At 54.0% G+C, this 16,501-nt stretch overlaps 2 protein-coding genes across 3 annotated transcripts in view; one reads left to right on the forward strand and one right to left on the reverse strand.

Annotated features, from left to right (window-relative positions):
- Positions 1–12,527, forward strand: part of PINK1 (PTEN induced kinase 1) — a 26,922-nt gene extending 14,395 nt beyond the window's left edge. Inside the window, exons 4-8 of one of the 2 annotated variants that reach the window (XM_043573945.1) lie at positions 1,314–1,496; positions 2,020–2,183; positions 3,124–3,251; positions 3,546–3,782; positions 4,500–5,864. In XM_043573945.1, coding sequence (XP_043429880.1) covers positions 1,314–1,496; positions 2,020–2,183; positions 3,124–3,251; positions 3,546–3,782; positions 4,500–4,757 — 970 coding nt within the window. In that variant the 3' untranslated portion in view covers positions 4,758–5,864. Of the gene's footprint in view, positions 1–1,313; positions 1,497–2,019; positions 2,184–3,123; positions 3,252–3,545; positions 3,783–4,499; positions 5,865–12,065 lie in introns of those variants that run through there. The other variant, XM_043573946.1, reaches the window with a different exon arrangement.
- On the reverse strand, positions 6,253–13,996 carry DDOST (dolichyl-diphosphooligosaccharide--protein glycosyltransferase non-catalytic subunit). Its single transcript, XM_043573947.1, has 11 exons — positions 13,655–13,996; positions 13,335–13,445; positions 10,007–10,093; positions 9,111–9,214; positions 8,882–8,976; positions 8,506–8,599; positions 8,091–8,239; positions 7,577–7,724; positions 6,985–7,105; positions 6,771–6,877; positions 6,253–6,679 (listed from the first exon to the last, which is right to left on the reverse strand). The coding sequence occupies exons 1-11, from the start codon at positions 13,809–13,811 to the stop codon at positions 6,530–6,532; spliced, it is 1,323 nt and encodes a 440-aa protein (XP_043429882.1). The 5' UTR covers positions 13,812–13,996; the 3' UTR covers positions 6,253–6,529.
- Positions 13,997–16,501: the final 2,505 nt, after the last annotated feature.

Below are 16,501 nucleotides of genomic sequence, written 5' to 3' on the forward strand. Positions count from 1 at the left end.
TCCCACTGTGGCACAGACGACCCTGAACTGTGATCCTCCTGATTCTATTACTAGCTCCAGTGCCCCAAGGCTAGGAACACTTTAACTCCCTTGATTGCACGCAGGGGTGCACTCAGATGGACTGGAGAGCGAGAGCAGTAGGAGGCCACCTGTGGACTGGCTCTACAAAGCTCGGGAACTGAGGCGGATCTTCGGACGGGGGTGGCCATCTTGCTCCCTCAGTGTTGTCTTCGTGTTTTTGGGTTTCTCCTCCACTCTGAACTCTCTCACCCGGTGTCCTTCTTTCTTCCCCCATAGCTCTTCTGTTCCTGTGTGCCTTTGATCACATGGGTGACTTTTGGCCGGCACCTTCCACCGTCAGTTCCATTGCTGACTGCTAGATTACCACCATGTTTTTTCATTAATGTTCCTCCAAGAGAGAATCTAACCAGCCCCCTTCCCTTTTCCCACCAACCGTTTTGGGTCTCCGATGTGACTGCAGGCTCCTTGCCCTTAGGTCAGGTGCCCACCCAGTCAGTAGTGCCTGAGGGGTGGGGCTGATACATAGCAGGCCGACTCCCACCATCCAGAACATGGCCACTGTGCGCCAGCAGGCCTGTGGGTGTGGGGATCCCTGAGGAGGAGGTCTGGGCAGGCAAGTGATGGCTGTACTACAACCTGCATCTGTGCCGATTCATTTATTCAACCAAGGTTTATTGAGCTCATACTCCATGTTAAGGGTTAGAACTTGGCAATCATAGGGGCGTCTGGGTGGCTCAGTCAGTTGAGCATCTGACTTTGGCTCAGGTCATGATCTCGCAGTTCACGAGTTGGAGGCCTGCATCGGGGTGTGTGCTGACAGCTCAGAGTCTTGAGCCTGCTTTGGATTCTGTGTCTCCTTCTCTCTCTGAAATAAACATTGAAAAAAAAAAACACCTTGCGATCATAGAGATTCTGGGTCCTTTGTAAGTATTAACAACCTTACAAGGTGTGTTACTACCCTATTCCCTTTGGCAGTTGAGACTGAGCGCAGAGAAGTAACCTAACCAAGGGCTTACAGTGGCCGACCTGGAACTCAAACCAGAGTCAGATTCCAGAGTCTCTTGACCACTGTATTCTGCAGCATGGGATGGATGGATGGACAGATGGATGGGCCAGCGGAGTCCTCAAATGTGATTAGTCATCTTTATGGGTTTGTTTTTTCACTCTAACACCAGGCTCTGCACCTGACACAAAGCAGATCTGTACTAAGTGTTTGATTAAAATGGGTGATTAAATGTCAGTATTTATCGTGGTATAATTATCTTTCCGTTGGTCTCATTTGGCTGAACTAGAAAGTCCAAGGGAAGTCCCAAGCAACTGGCCCCTCACCCCAACATCATCCGGGTCTTCCGTGCCTTCACCTCTTCTGTACCACTGCTGCCAGGGGCCCTGGTCGACTACCCTGATGTGCTGCCGCCACGTCTTCACCCCGAAGGCCTGGGCCACGGGCGGACGCTCTTCCTCGTTATGAAGAAGTAAGTAGGAGGCGGCCCCTGGCCCTGTGCACCTGCAGCCCCCGGGGTGGCAGGGAGGAGGCACCTCGTCCTTCTGTAGGGCAAGGCCACGGTGAGGGCAGACTGCCCTAGAGAGCAGCGTCCCTTTAGGATGATTTTTCATGAAAATAGAACTTCGTCTTCACTTAGAACATAGTTTTCACCTTGTGTTTTTAGTACATTTGATTCTTGCTCCTTCTCTACGGCTTGCCCTACCAGTTGTGTGTGTCTTAACACAGAAAGTTCTCTCTCCTTGCTCTCTGTACCTACTGGCATTGCTGTAATGGGCATTTTAAGGAAAGAGTGTCTGCTCCATTACTTTCATCACATGGGGCCCGAGCTCTCACTTCCTAATTCAGGGTAATGGGTGGGAACAGAAAGGATACTTGAGGGAGAAAAGATTAAGAAACTCCACAATGAGGAAGCATCGTCATCCTAATCGTAAGTAAGATGCTGGGGACCAATGATGTGTGATAGCCAGAGGCCCTGTCACCCTCTCCACCAGCTACCCCTGCACCCTGCGCCAGTACCTTCGTATGAACACCCCGAGCCCCCGCCTCGCCACCGTGATGATCCTGCAGCTCCTGGAGGGGGTGGATCATCTGGTTCAACAGGGCGTCGCACACAGAGACTTGAAATCTGACAACATTCTCGTGGAGCTGGACGCAGGTGGGTCCCTGCCCTACCTCACAGCCATCCGGGGCACCCAGACTCATGTCTGCAAACATTTAAGGACCCTTCAGGTCCTTTTTGACTTTGTATGTTCTGTTACACGTTGTCTTAATTTCACTCCATGCACAAGAGGGGAGCAATCTCTCCTTCAAAATGGAGGCCTTTGTTCTCTTTGTAGGGCTTGTGGAATGATTCCTTTCTGTGGCCCACTTACAGAACACAAGACTCGGTGGCAGAAGTTCTCTTAAAGTAAAAGAGAGGTAGACTGTAGCTCAGTAGAAAAAAGCATTTTCAGACAGTGAGAGCTGTCCAAAGATAAGCCCAGCTGCCCCTGGGGATCCCGAGTTCCCCACGCTGGAGGCACTGAAGTAGAGGCTAGATGGCCCCTTACCTGGGCTGTTTTAAAGGAGATCTGTATGTCTGCTAAGTTTTGAACTAGATTGAAAATAAGAGGCAATTAAATTGCTAGAGGAACTAGGTTTTTAAAGGAAGTCTGCGTGAATACTTTTACAGACAACTAAATCCTAATGGACCGGTTTCTTGGGTTTGGATTTGGGGTTTCAAGTTCAGATCAGATTCTTGGGGTGGTAAGAGCTCTTAGAGATCATCTGAGCCCAGCACCATCTGCTGAGTAAACCATGAGCAGCTCCTTCAGTCCTGGGCTAGCTCCGATTACTTGCTTAGATTGAGCCAAGCTTTTATCCAGTTCTTTGTTTGGGGGCTTTGATTTCCTGGAGGCATTTCCGTGCTCACTTAGCTGGCCCTCCCGTTGAGCTCTCTGGGGACAGGGTAGCCATCCAGGCTGGCCAGCCTGCGCTCCTGGACCAACATGGAGTCCTTGTAAACCTCTCTCACCCATGTCTTGACGGTGGCCATGGTAGGGATCATAGGAAGGCCTCTCGGAGGGGCCACTTACCTCTGCCTGTCCCTTCCCCAGATGGCTGCCCCTGGTTGGTGATCACAGATTTTGGTTGCTGCCTGGCTGATGAGCGCATTGGCCTGCAGCTGCCTTTCACCAGCTGGTATGTGGACCGGGGCGGAAACGGCTGCCTGATGGCTCCTGAGGTGAGTCCGCTGAGCAGGTCTTGTGCCATCAGCAAACATACTTCTCCACCGTGCTTCCACTGAGGGGACAAGACTGACTTCCTCATTATTTACTCAACACCTCCATCTTTTCTGACCCTTAATTTGGCACAAGTCCCCTGCAACCTGAGTAGATTCTCGTGGGTCCTAGCCACAGCTCAAATTCTGGGTTCTTGGGACAGAGTTCCGATCAGCCCAGGAGTCAGATGCTGTGCCGGAACATGAATGCGTTCTAGGTGCCAGCAGCGTGAAGCTCACTCATTGCTTTCCTAACAGGTGTCCACAGCCTGCCCGGGCCCCAGAGCAGTGATTGACTACGGCAAAGCCGATGCCTGGGCAGTGGGTGCACTCGCCTATGAAATCTTCGGGCTCTCTAATCCCTTTTACGGCCAGGGCAGGGCCCACCTTGAAAGCCGCAGTTACCAGGAGGCTCAGCTGCCCGCACTGCCCAGGTCAGTGCCTCTAGAAGCAAGACAATTGGTGAGGTCACTGCTCCAGCGAGAGGCCAGCAAGGTGAGGCTGTCCCCAGGTCTTGCAGTTGTGTGAAAGTTCATGTTCCAGAGTAAAGACCAGGTTTGGGCAAGACTAGAGTCACCAAGTTTGTACAGGAGAACAAACTTAGTATAAATAGGAGTAGGGGAGATAGCCACCAGCTTACAGTTCCAGCAACGCAACTTGTCTTGGCTTCAGTGGCTTCAGTTACTTAGAGGGAAGATGCATTTTTAAGAAGTGTTTAACAGAGTTGTAGCTTCTAGGAACAGCCGACATCTAATGAAACAGAGGTGAGGCCTCGCCCAAGAGCAGATCTGGACCTGCCCAGGCCCAGGCCAGGCAGCATGCCTAGGGAAGAGCACAAAGGCAGACACTGTTCAAACCCCTGTCCTCCCGCCTCCCTGCCACCGCACAGCATGTGCTCAGTGCCACCAGTTACTAAGTGAGGAGAGGTCTAAGGCGGCTCGTGGCCCTTCCTTGACAGGGAGACTATTTCCACAACACATGTGGCCTGCGGCACCTTTGTGCACCTGGAAAAGCCTGCAGCATGGAGGGCGAGCAGCCAGCGTGTGTCAGGAGAGCGAAGGGTGTTGTAGGAAGGAGAGACATAGGGGTGGACAAGAATTTGGGGCCGGAGAAGGGAAGACCCTGAAATGAGGATTCATTAACGGATCGGGTTTGGGGCCACATGCTTTGCCAGCCACATGTTCTAAGCTTCCGCTTCCCTGCCTGTTGCAGAGACCGTCTGCCCGAGTGGCTGCTAATGTGCTTCATTTAAGCCTCTGGGGGGAACACACCCTGGCCCTGAAGAATCTGAAACTAGATAAGATGGTCGGCTGGCTCCTCCAACAGTCCGCTGCCACTTTACTGGCCAACAGGCTCACGGAGAAGAGCTGCGTGGAGACAAAGATGAAGATGTTATTTCTGGCCAACCTGGAGTATGAAACGCTGTGCCAGGCAGCCCTGCTCCTCTGCTCCTGGAGAGCAGCCCCATAAGGGCCCTGCTGTAGCTGAATTACTAAAAGAACTTAGCAGCATCCGTGTGGTGATGGTCTGTGAATGGGCAGAGCTCCCAGGAGTGAGGGCGGGAGCAGAACAGATGGCGTAGGGAGGGCTGGTCAGCCCCGGAGAAGGCCTCTGGTTTGGCAAATGGAAGGAACAGCTAGCTCACGTCCAAGTTCAGTCCGTAGCTACTAACTCACCCTAGCCGTGCCATCTTAGGTGCCTCACATAACCTGTGTGGTCTGACGTTCTCACGGGCAGCGTCCAGGAGCTGGCAAACGGACTGTCTCGTAGCGCAGAAGCAGTCTTAAATATGTAAATACACCGAAATTTGAATTTCACGGGTAACTCATATTTTAATTTTTTCCAACTATTTGAAAACCCGAAAAACAGGCAGCAGGCCAGACTGGCCCACAAGTCAGAGTTTGCCAACCCCTGGTCTAGATGAATTCAAAAGGCCTAATTCTAAAAAGACACCCTGATTAATCACAAGGCCCCTCGTGTGTAAATGCTAACAGAAGGTGAGAAGACCGGAGCGCACAGCCAGAGGCATGCATTCTCTGCAGCAAATGAGGGGGAGTGAGGTGTTACCTGCTGACCAAAGGCCCTCACGGACCTCTGTGAAGCCGGTGGCTGAGCTGGTCTGTTAGGTCTGGAGGTGAGGCCGAGTGAGGCCCAGACGTGTGCCTCCCCCCTCACCTTCCAGAGGGCCCAGCAAGGCCCTGCCTGTTGGTGGCAGAGCATGACTCCAGGAAGGGACTGCGGCTTGTTTGAAAGTGGCAGCCATGAATCAGCCTGTGTGCTTCCTGAGCTAAGGCAGACATCTGCCCGGTCGGTATATGCGGGTGTCAGAATGAAAACATCCAGTGAGGCCTGAGAAGTAGGAAGCCTCTGCACTTCAGTCAAGCATTCTGGAAAGCTCTGGGGTGTGTCTGCGGAAGCATTTCCACTGAGCTCCTCCAGCTACTTAAATCGAGTCTAGTGGAGCTAGAAGTAATGAAGAAATGGAAGTTAACCGTGTAGTGTTTTATTGCTAATCTGCCTTTTGACCAGCATTTCTTACAGAAATCGTGAAGAATTAAATGCACGTTTTCAACTGCAGAAGATGTTATTTGCTTTGAATTGAATACGTGGCTTTTAAGAGTGATCTTTACACCATAATAAAGAGAACAATGAGGAAGGGATTTCACGTGATTTTACACCTGCTTTTCAGGACTACAGCTACTGCCTAAAGCAGGGTGAACGTATATTTTAGTTCCTTTCAAAGAAGCAATTCTGTAATTCTATTAAGTCAAGCACTGTTACCCCAATTTCCCCACCGGCCTCAGTGCGTTATTAACCTTCTCTTCTCCCCCAAGAAGTGAGGAAGTGTCGTGATTTCACACTTAAGGAAAATACGGTTGGCGACACTTAGAGGCCACTTACTATTTTGTGTCTCGTGGCTGAACAGCATCCCCACCACGGCAAAGCACACGGGAGCCACATCAAGTTGGAGGGCAAGGTTTCTTTTTATCTTAGAAATGAGAGTGACCACACATGGAAAATACCACTTAGCATTAGGTGGAAAAACTCAACATAAAAATCATCCCCCCACCCCCACCCCCTTGGTACTCAGTGCTGCGTCTCCCACTGAGGTGAGACTCTGCCACTGTCCCACAGCTTAAAAAAACAAACAAACAAGTGAAACACACACACCACCATAAAGACAACCCAACCCTATGTAACCCCCATCGGCATGTTTTGAGGAGTCCCAGGGCTCGGCCGCCTCAGTCGGACTTCTCCTTCTCCTTCATGTGCAAGAAGACCGTGCTGAAGATAAAGAGCCCCAGCATCATGGAGAAGGCGCTGGCGTAATACGGGTAGGCCGAGGGGATGAAGCGCTCGTACTGCGTGTGTTGGAGCGGCCTCACCGACACCTGCAACACGACAGAGGGGACAGGCCCCGGCCACTCAGCAGCCCAGGCGAGGCCCACTCCGGCCGAAAAGGGGACCGTGACTTTGGCTCACCTGAGTGGAAGAGTGCAAGTGGGTGTAGCCTAGCCGGTTGTAATCCACTTTAAACTGGAACACTCCATACACATCGGGCAACTTGAACTGGACGCTGTATTTGCCACCTGTGGGGGGAGCCGAGACCACCAGAGGGGTGTCTCCGTCAGCCTCACAAGAGCGAGCACCGCGGGACTGTCATCCTGCCGGTGTCCCCCGTGAGAGCATTACTTGCCTTTCTTCTTCAAGAAGGTCCTCACGAAAGGATCGATGCGGACAAACTCTAGCTGGATGTCATCACCATCAAAGGGGACCCATCTGCCATTTGAGAGCTGCTCAATCACGATGCTGTACTCCTGAGACGACAGGCCGGTCGGCCGGGGGAGTCACCACCCTCGGAGCAGCACCGAGTCCCTCGTGGACCCGGCAGGAACCCCCGGGTGAGCCCCCGCTCCCCAGCCCGCTAACGCCCCTCTCCACCTCGGCCCTGGACCACCAACGTCTGCACCCAGACTGCCCCACTCGCAGACGGGCCGGGCACCGTCAGGGAGCCCTGCCGCCACCTTCGCTGCAGTCTCCAGCCCTCTCCCCCCAACCAGCAGAACGCAGCAGCAGAGCCCTCCCGCTTCTACACCTCCACGACAAACCCACACCTCTTCACGCCCCTTTAGACACTGGCTTGTGCACCGGGCCCTCTGCACCTACGCTTTCTTAGGAGTAAAGATTATTTGTCCTTATTTAGGCCGCTAAATATTCAATAAACGCTTCTGAGCTAAAGCAACCTGGCCCAAACCACAGGGGTCCCTCCTGCTCCAAGATGCTCTTACCACTAGGTCGGTGACGGTGTAGGCGTTGGGTGGGGCGGTCTCACCCACCCGATGGTGGGACACGGGCCCCACACGGAGGACACCCTCCTCCTTGAACACCCAGCGGGAGAGGGCCACAGCTAGCTCGTAGTTGCCCGTCTGGGAATACCTGCAGAAGGGGCAAACAGGAGGCTAGGGGCCCAGAACCGACTTCTTTGCAGCGATGCCTGACCGTCACGATCCATGGAGACAAACTGCCTAAAACTAGCTTCTGCCTGGAGACCATACGTATCTAGGTATCCTGCTTCAAGGAACGGGGAAAAGAGGTCAGGTGGTGTTGCTGTGGGGTCACCTTCACAACAAACACACTCGCTGAAACATCTCCGGGTAAGCCGCTGCCACCTTGAAAAGTCCAGGGTACCAACACAGCAACGAAGTCTTCAACCCAAAGACACCTGGCCTCCGACGCTTCCAGCTGGAAGGCTCCTTCCTCCCCAGCACCAGACCACACGCCCCCGAGCCCGCCAGCACCCACCTCTGGGAGCCGGGCGCCGCCTTCTGCACCGCCGAGTTGAAGAAGGCATCGCTGAAGAAGTCCAGGGAGCCGCTGAAGACGACCCGGGCGTTGTTCCTGGCCTGGAGCCCAGCAATGAGCAGGGTGTTCTTCCCCACCGCGTGGGGGTACTGGGAACAACAGAGGGCTGTCATCCAGGAGAGCCCGGGGAAAGGACAGGCAGCTGGGCCTCTGGGGCAAGAGGACAGCAGGCCGGACATCAACCTGAGGGCGGCACCGGAGGCCCCGGCGCCTCTGCCCCTTACTGCTCCCAGCAACCTCTCCTTCACCAGCCTCCGCCCCGTGTGCTCTCCTCTTACTCCTGCTCGTCTTCACATAAAGGGCCTCGCCGCTGGGCCCGGGGCCCGGAGGCCTCAAGGCTGCAACGGCCCCTCACCTGGGTGATAGGTTTATCCGGGAAGAAGGAGTAAGACGTGGAGGAGCCCGTCAGGATGTCCAACACCAAAGGATTGTCAGGATCGGCCACCATCCTACAGAAGGAAAGGAGAACACCCCACAGGGACCCTGAGAACTGAGCTCAAGGACCTGGGTCCCGAAGGGTCACTTCTTCACAGGGACGAGTCCTGCTTTCTCAGCAGTCGCACGCCTGCTACGCCGCTAGCTTTCCTCTTGCTGCAACAACGAAGTCTGACTCTGAGTGTCCTAAATTAATCTCTCCCCTCTCCTCCAGGGATAGAACCCCCTAAACCATCAAGGGTGGGTTAGTTTCCCATCCTCCCCAGGTTTCTAGCGCCCTGGGCCTGCTCACTCACCCAACACCTCGAAAGAGGACGGGGTTCAGAGATGATCTCCCAACAATGGTTGGGGCCTTCAGCAGGTTCTCGGGGTCAGCCACAATGAGCGTGTGCTGCGGCAACAGAGGGAGATGGGGGTCAGGAAAAGGCGCCTCCACGCCAGGGACTCCCTTCCTACTCCCTCTCGGTTTCCAGGCTGAGCCCTGGTGGAAGGGCCCCAAACCTGGAAGGTAACGGGCCCGATTACCTGGCCAAGGTCTGAGATGTCGTAGTTGTGATGGTCAATGACAGCTGTTTTCTCCTCGTCGAACTCGATCCCACACTCACTGCCCAGCTCTCGAAGAGGGTCACCTGCAAAGACCCAAGAAATGCCTGGTTTAACCCTTACAGGTGGGCCCTGGGCCAAGCAGTGTCGCTTCCCTGGCCTCCTGGTGACTCACCCTCTCCCAGTCACCCTTAGGCCCTGCCACTTCCCTAGGCCGTGCTCAGCCCCAACTGGACAGCTGGACAATAGCACGGTTTTCTGCCTCCAGGGGTCAGAACCTGAATCAGTAACACGGAGAACCACCTGGTCCTCTGCCCACAAATACACAAAACCCCCCACTGAGGCAAAATCATAACCTCAGGCAGACTTGACCTGAATGAGCCTGGCTTCACGGGACTTCTCCTCATCACCCCAGTCTGTCAACACTGGGAAAAACAAAGCGAGACTGGCCGGGTGCTGACACCAACCAACGCTGCGGGATACGCACGCAGGCTCCAGAATACTGCTCTCTCCCTACTTCCACGTATGTTTGAAAATTTCCAAAATAGGGAACAACAACAAAAAAACAATCTGTCAAATTACTCTGGGTTCTGCCCAAGTAGCCAGCCCCATCTTTTCTTTCTGTAAGGGAAGGCCCACCAACACAAACAAAAACAAAGGGAAAAAACCAAACTGGGAAAAAACAGGGTTCCCAGCCCATAAAAGGCCCCACATGTCCCTGGTCCTGGTGACAGGAGGAGGTGAATGGCTCTGTACTTCCCTCGCTCCCTGACCAGGCCCACCCAGTGAACACCAATCTGGCAACTTCCATTTGTAAAGCTTGCCAAGCTTCCTGGAGAAACGCTGGAAAGCACCAGACCTTCGCAGGTCAGACTTACCAATGTCTGAGCTGGCAGCTACCAGGACACTGCCTCCACCGTCAATAAAGGTACTGATGGTCTCCACGTTGATGTTGCCTCCGAAATCTGAAAGAAGCACCAGACTCGGTGACCCAGGCGGCTCCTCTGACATTTGGGCGGGGGAGAGTGGCCCACAGACCAGCCACAGTCCATCCCAGAACAGCCCTCTGGAGGCCCAGAACGAGAGGGACATTTACCACCGATGCCCGTCTTCCCAAAGTGAAGATCCAACAGTAACAATTTGAATTCATAAACTTTTAACTTACAGAAGTATGGACGATATAGATAAACACCTACCAATTATAGATGTCAAGTTACTTACATACATTTCGAGTCACGTTCAAAATATGTTTAGAAGTGCTGCGTTTTCTCAGCTACATTTCATGATACAACTTCATTCAAACTCCTCACCTGCACCTTTCACGTGAGTATCTCTGTCTTCGCCAGAGTCACTTTGGGCTAACACAATTTTCCAGAGCCTATCAATCTCACTTCCGTCTCAACTGTCTGAGACAGAGCGCCCCTGGGTCTGAGGATGACACGGTCACAAGTACTCATTCGCCAACACACACGGTTTTTTTCCTGTTAACCCTACAGATTTAGATCCATGAGAGACAGAACCAGTTTGTAGACTGCTTTTAATTAAAGCGATCACCAAAAAGGCTCAACTTCCAACATTTGTACTTATGAGATGATCTTTGTTTTGTCAGTCAGTCCGGTCAGGTGACTATCACAAGCATCCAGAACTGGACCAAGAGTCTTCCCCAAAGTACACCCTGAGGTTCAACATAAAGTAATGGAGGGAATGCTCAGGAATTCATGTAGTGCATGCAGAGAAGGCAAAAAAGGGACAAAGGTGGGAGGGGGGAGCTATTATATAAAGGTCGGTCAGGGAAGACCTGGGCAAGTAGCATCTGAGGTGTGAGAGTGACCCAGGCAGCACGGGGGGCATTAAGGATGACAGGTACGAGTTCCCCAAGGCAGGTGAGCCTGTCCCAGCAAGGAGCCCAGTGTGGCCGAGCCGGAGTAGGGAGGGGGGAGCAAAAGCACACGTGGCCAGGCTGAAGCAGGAGGGGCAGCTCACGGGGCTTTACAGGCCCCGTGAGGTTGGCCATAAAGACGAGCCGCTGGATCTACAGTTTTAAAGAACAATTCTGGCAGCTGGGTGGAGAATCGGGTACAGGGGACTAGGGTGGAAGCACAGCAGTGGATCAGAAGGCCACCGTGATAATCGGGGCAGTGAGGAACGGGGGGGGGGGGGGGGGGGGGGGGGGGGGGGGGGGGGGGGGGGGGGGGGGAGAGAAGAAAGGGAGGGGGGAAGGAGGGGCGAGGGAGGTGGGAGACGGGGTGGGCTGGCACTCCTGAAGGCACAGTCAGCAGGGCCTGTGACAGGCCAGATATGGGGTGAGAGAGAGAGGGGTGCTAAGGACAACCCCAAGATCTCTGGCCCAAGCAACTGGAAGGATGGAAGGGCCATGTGCGGAGACTGGATACGGAAGTCTGTCCATTACACACCCATTAGGCAGTCGGAAATGAGTCCGTAATAGGACTTTGTGAAGATGCAACTGTGAGAAAGGCCCTCTTTTCTGAGAGGTAATTTTGAGAGAAAGACAAAAAAGCAACTTCCCTCACCTTCAGGCACAGACAGAACATCTTGTATCTGCGGACTTTACCTACATCCAGAAAGCCATCTATCCACCCACCCACAGAGAGGCCTACAGAGAGGCCAGGCAGAGTCTTAGACAATTTCAAAAGCAGCTCCTGGTGGAATACGGTAGACAGTGGTTCCCAACCAGGGGCAATTTTGCCCTGAAGGGCCATGTCTGGAGATGCTGCTAAGCATCTGACAGTGCACAAGACAGCCCCCTACTACAAAGAATTATCCAGTCCAAAATGTCAAGAAGTGCCACCGTTGAGAAATCCTTCTAAAGAGGAAAGAACCCAGACTGTAAGACAGAGATACCTGGGCTTGAATCTAGGCAATTCTGCCTTCCTGAGCTCATGTGCCCATCTATAAAATAGAACCCTGTTTTTTCAGGATCATTCTTCCGTGACCATCACTGCATGTGACTTGAGAGCCTCCTAATCCCCGAGCTGGTGAGGAACCCAGGGATACACGGAGAAGGACGCCAGAGTTCTCACACCCGAGAGGGCTAACGGAGATCACAGTACCACAGAAGGGCCCTCAGAGCCAGGGCCAAACTCTTACACCGAACCCCCCTGCCTCCACCAGCACGCGTAAGCCTGTGGGGCTTACCCTGATGTGGGGCAGGGCATTAAACAACACTAAATCTCAGAGAGACTTCTTGCCTTTCCAACGATTTTCTAAGCTTGCTCCATCAAAGAGAATATCTTAGTTTGATACTGATCTTAACACTTCTTTAACATTTGCTAATTGCCTTTATTGTTCCTTCCACTGAAAGGTAAGGATCCTGGCTTTCCATTTTTAGTAGTGATATTGAGTTCACTACTAGCTTCCTTTTTAAATGATGTTACAGTCTGTTGTTTTTTTCTTTTTTTAAGGGGTCAATCTAACGAAAGCGTTAGGTAATTATTAACAGGTGATATGGAATACAGTAAAAATCAGGAAGGCGGTACGGAAATGACTAAGATTTGAGAAACACTGTTTAGGCTCTCTGACCTTCCCAAAGCGAGAGCCTAGCTCAGCCTCTCCCCCACCTGTCTGACCCACAGCTTCCTTCCTTCTCCTGACATCCCCATCCATCTGAGCACAACTTGTAGGCTGTCACAGGAATACCGAAATATCAGTTGGATAATCCAGTGAAGATATGCATTCTGTTCCACAACCAGCCCTCCACTAGGCCCTGCACATACCCAGCCAGCCTCAAATAGGGGGTTGGGCTAGATTATGGCTCATGTTCTTTTCCAACTCTGAAACTGAATCCTTCTGAATTCATAGAATCAACCATCAGGAGGCTTCTGTAGGCAAACTATATTAATAGCATGCCACTTCCCCTATCCACACAGGCCAACCCAGGCTGGGGGGGGGGGGGGGGGCTCTCCATCTTTCTATCAGGCCTTTTATAGGGAAACCCCTTCCCAGAGTAGCAGGGCCTGCTGTTCCATGGTCTGTGCAACACTTGACCCCACAACCCTCAGCTGTGTCTTTAAGAAAGGATGTTCCCTCCCGGGCCCAGGTTAGAAGTGAACGTTTTCCTCCTCCCTGGCAGCAGCAGTGCCAGGGCTGATGACCCATGCCATGACCCAGAAAATGCACAAGACCCAGAAGAAAGCGATCGATCGTGGGCCTTGAAGTCCAGTTCTGGGAGCGACGCGCAGCACTTACCTTCCACCGAAGGGGAGAAGATGATGAGATTGTCATAGAGGAACTCCCCGTACTTAATGAGGGACAGGCTGGGGTCATCTGCGGTCTTGAACGTGAGTTCAAAAGCCCTGTCTGGACGAGAAGAAAACAGGGCGCTGAGGCAGACGGCACGCCAGGGGAAACCACCACTGCAAGGGTCACGCCCGCCCCCGCAAGCGAGAGGCCAGAGCTCGCAGCTCCCTCGTGGAAAACCAGTAGGAGGGAGGGTGGTCGCTGCCCTCGGGCTCGGGAGCCTTTCCAACCCGACTGCCCCCCACCGCCCCCTCGGGTCCCGGTCTCACCCTTCAGGCTTCGGAAGAAAAGCGAGTGCGTCTCCCGCAGGTTGAGGTTGTCCAGCAGCACTAAGGTGCGGGGACCGCTAGCGCAGACCGGGCCAAGCAAGGGCAGCAGCAGCAGCCACAGGAGAGACCAAGCGCGGGCCGCGGCGCCGGGCTCCATTTTGCGCTTCCTGCCGAGAACCCAGGCACCCGGGCACCGGAAGTGCCCCGTCTACGCTGCCCAATCGCAGTTCGTGGACTTAGAGTAACATCTGGAAACGATCCGGGTAGGCTGTGGCCGGGGGGTTCCGAGCCGCTGCTGCGCGGGAGAAGAGCGGGTTAGCACCACCGGAAGTGCCCCGGTTGGAGGCGGACTCTCTGAATCCTATTGGTGGAAGGGGCGTGAGGTTCCGCCCCCCCAAAGGAAAAGGCTCAATCCTAGAAAGACAGCTCTGCGACCGCAGCCAATCAACAAGGCCGAGCGCCCTTAGGCTCCGCCCAGGCCGGACACCCGCCGGGAGCCCAGATCCCGCCTCCTCATCAGGCGGTCTTGTCCCTTACGGGACCTGGAGAGGTTGTGGCCATTTGGAACCACCTCCTCGGTGCTCCCTGGCCGTGTCCTCACTGGCCCAGGACAGACTCGGGACTAGAAACCAGGCCCCATCTCTATCTCCAGGGAGGAAAGGGTTGGAAAACTAAGATCAGGGCTAGGATACTTTGAATCTCCTGTCACTAATGGACCCAGCGGCCTGGGTACGGGCCTGACCTACCAGGCCTGGTGGCCCATGCTGGAGGCAGCTGGCGAACTGGCTTCCCGATGAAAACGCTGTAGCTGGGTTCATTTCTCAGCTCCGCCTCTCACTACCCCTGCTGCTGGGGCATTTCACTTCTCTCCGGGCTACTTTCCTAGGCTGGAAATAGAAATAATAGCGAGGCTCAGCCCTCCCACTTACCTGCGTGCCTTTGGAAAAGCTGAGCTCGTGGGAGCTCAGGGGCAGGTTTTGAAGCACTTCGTGCCGAGTGTGGCTCAGCCTCCCCTCAGTAATGCTAGCTTCTAAATTGATGGGGGGCACCTGGCTCACCTCAGCCCCACCACGGGTCTAAGTAAAAGCAGCTCCAAGGCTGGGTCCCAACCACAATCCTGGGGCAAATAGCGATGGTGGAGACAGAAGGCAGCTGTTCTTTTCTGACCTTTCACACTTGCCCACCCAAAAGAATGTGGGGGCAAAAGTCAGAACCTCCCTCCCTCCATCTCCTTAACTGAATCTACCTCCTCTCCATCTCCGCTGGTTCCACTGAGAGTTAAGTCTCACCCCCACCCTGGGCGTCCCAGCCCAGCCCTCCTACCCTTCTGCATACAATGCCACATCCGTTCACCTTGAACTCAGACCTGATGATGCCTGTAGGTGGCTTAGGAGTCCCACTGCTCAGGGTCACCCAGGGCTCCTCACGCTCAGGTGTCCACTGAAACTGAACTCAGCAACCTCCTTCTCCGGCTCTGCTCAGGACTATCCATGCGGTAAGTCTCCAACCTTTAACACACTCAGCTTCCCCACTCGCCTTTGCGCACACGGCAACCACTCCCACCCCGGCCATTCCCTTCTTAAGCCTCCCAGGATCTTCTGCGTCTTTTATGGTAGCTCCACCCTTCACAAGGACGCTTTTTCCCCCATAAAGCCCTGACCTTTCTTCCTCTCGATGGTGTACTGCAGCCTGCCTCTGGTTAAACTCATCTCCGGTTACCAGAGCACCTTCCACCCCAGCTTCTCCAGGGCACGAGCTCCTTCGCCCAGGCACGTGGCTTGTGGGACCCACCACACTAATTAATGCAAAATATGGAGGAGAAGGAACGAGGGGGACTAACGCAGAGCACCTGCTATGTACCGGGAACATCACACGTGATCTCATTTAACCTTCACGATACCCCTGGGAGGCAGGTGTTCCCCCTCTCACAGGTGGGGCCCAGAGTGCAGTGAGGCCCATCTTCAACCCAAAGCCAAGACTCTTCCCTGAGATTGTGGGGCCCTCCCGCAGGGCAGGCCTGGGATACAGCGAGCAAAGGGAGGGGTGTATCCTCAGCCACTGGGGCGGCCTGGGTTCATTTCTGGCCATGTCAGGGCATCTGGTTCCAGCACAGCCCCCGAGGACTGTCAAAACGTGGCCTTCTTCTGGGTTTCGGCAAGACACCACCTCTGGTTTCCAAAACAAGGTCTCTGCTCTCCCGAGTCACGGATCCTCTGAGACTCTAATGACAGTTCGGATGCTCTCCCCCAGAAAAACGTGCTTGTAGTCATGAGTGCGGGGAGTTGCAGAAGCCCTGGAGCCCGTTTGTTTTAAAGGCATCAGGTAGTTAAGAAACCCTGCTCCAGGGGCACCTGGGTGGCTCAGTTGGTTAAGCGTCTGACCCTTGATTTTGGCTCAGGTCATGATCTCGCAGCTCGTGAGTTTGAGCCCCACGTCAGGCTCTGCACTGACAGTGTGGAGCCTGCTTGGGATCCTCTCTGCCTCTCCCCTGCTCACTCTCTCTCTCAAAAATAAATAAACTTAAAAAAAATTAAAAACAAAAAAGAAAGAAACCCTGCTCCAGAGCGAGCTTCCCTGTGAAGGCCAGGCCGCAGTGGCAGGAGGGGCCCCGGTGACACTGTCAGAGGGTCAGGGAAGGGGAGCTCATCGGTAAAAGGCAGTTTATTGGGGCAGCTTCATGCGGGGCAGCGTCCTCTAGGCCACAGACTGGCCGGGAGAGGGCAGCGTGGCACAGCTGCCCCAGGACTCCCGTGCCCATGCTGCCCAGCTTCCCCCCGGGAAGGCAAGGGGAGGAGGCACCATCGTCCATCTCCAACACACTGTCCTTGATCCATGTGGAAGTGGTTC

This window comes from Prionailurus bengalensis, chromosome C1, assembly GCF_016509475.1.
Source record: "Prionailurus bengalensis isolate Pbe53 chromosome C1, Fcat_Pben_1.1_paternal_pri, whole genome shotgun sequence".
Classification (NCBI taxonomy): domain Eukaryota; kingdom Metazoa; phylum Chordata; class Mammalia; order Carnivora; family Felidae; genus Prionailurus; species Prionailurus bengalensis.

Bases quoted from the DNA above. Each gene is read 5' to 3' on its own strand.
- DDOST (XM_043573947.1), bottom strand. From the start codon at position 13,811: ATGGAGCCCGGCGCCGCGGCCCGCGCTTGGTCTCTCCTGTGGCTGCTG. The intron at 6,878-6,984 runs GCAAGTAATGCT...CTCCCCCCACAG, and splicing joins GACCTTCTTGAAGAAGAAAG to GTGGCAAATACAGCGTCCAG. The intron at 6,680-6,770 runs GTGAGCCAAAGT...GTCGTGTTGCAG, and splicing joins ACTTGCACTCTTCCACTCAG to GTGTCGGTGAGGCCGCTCCA.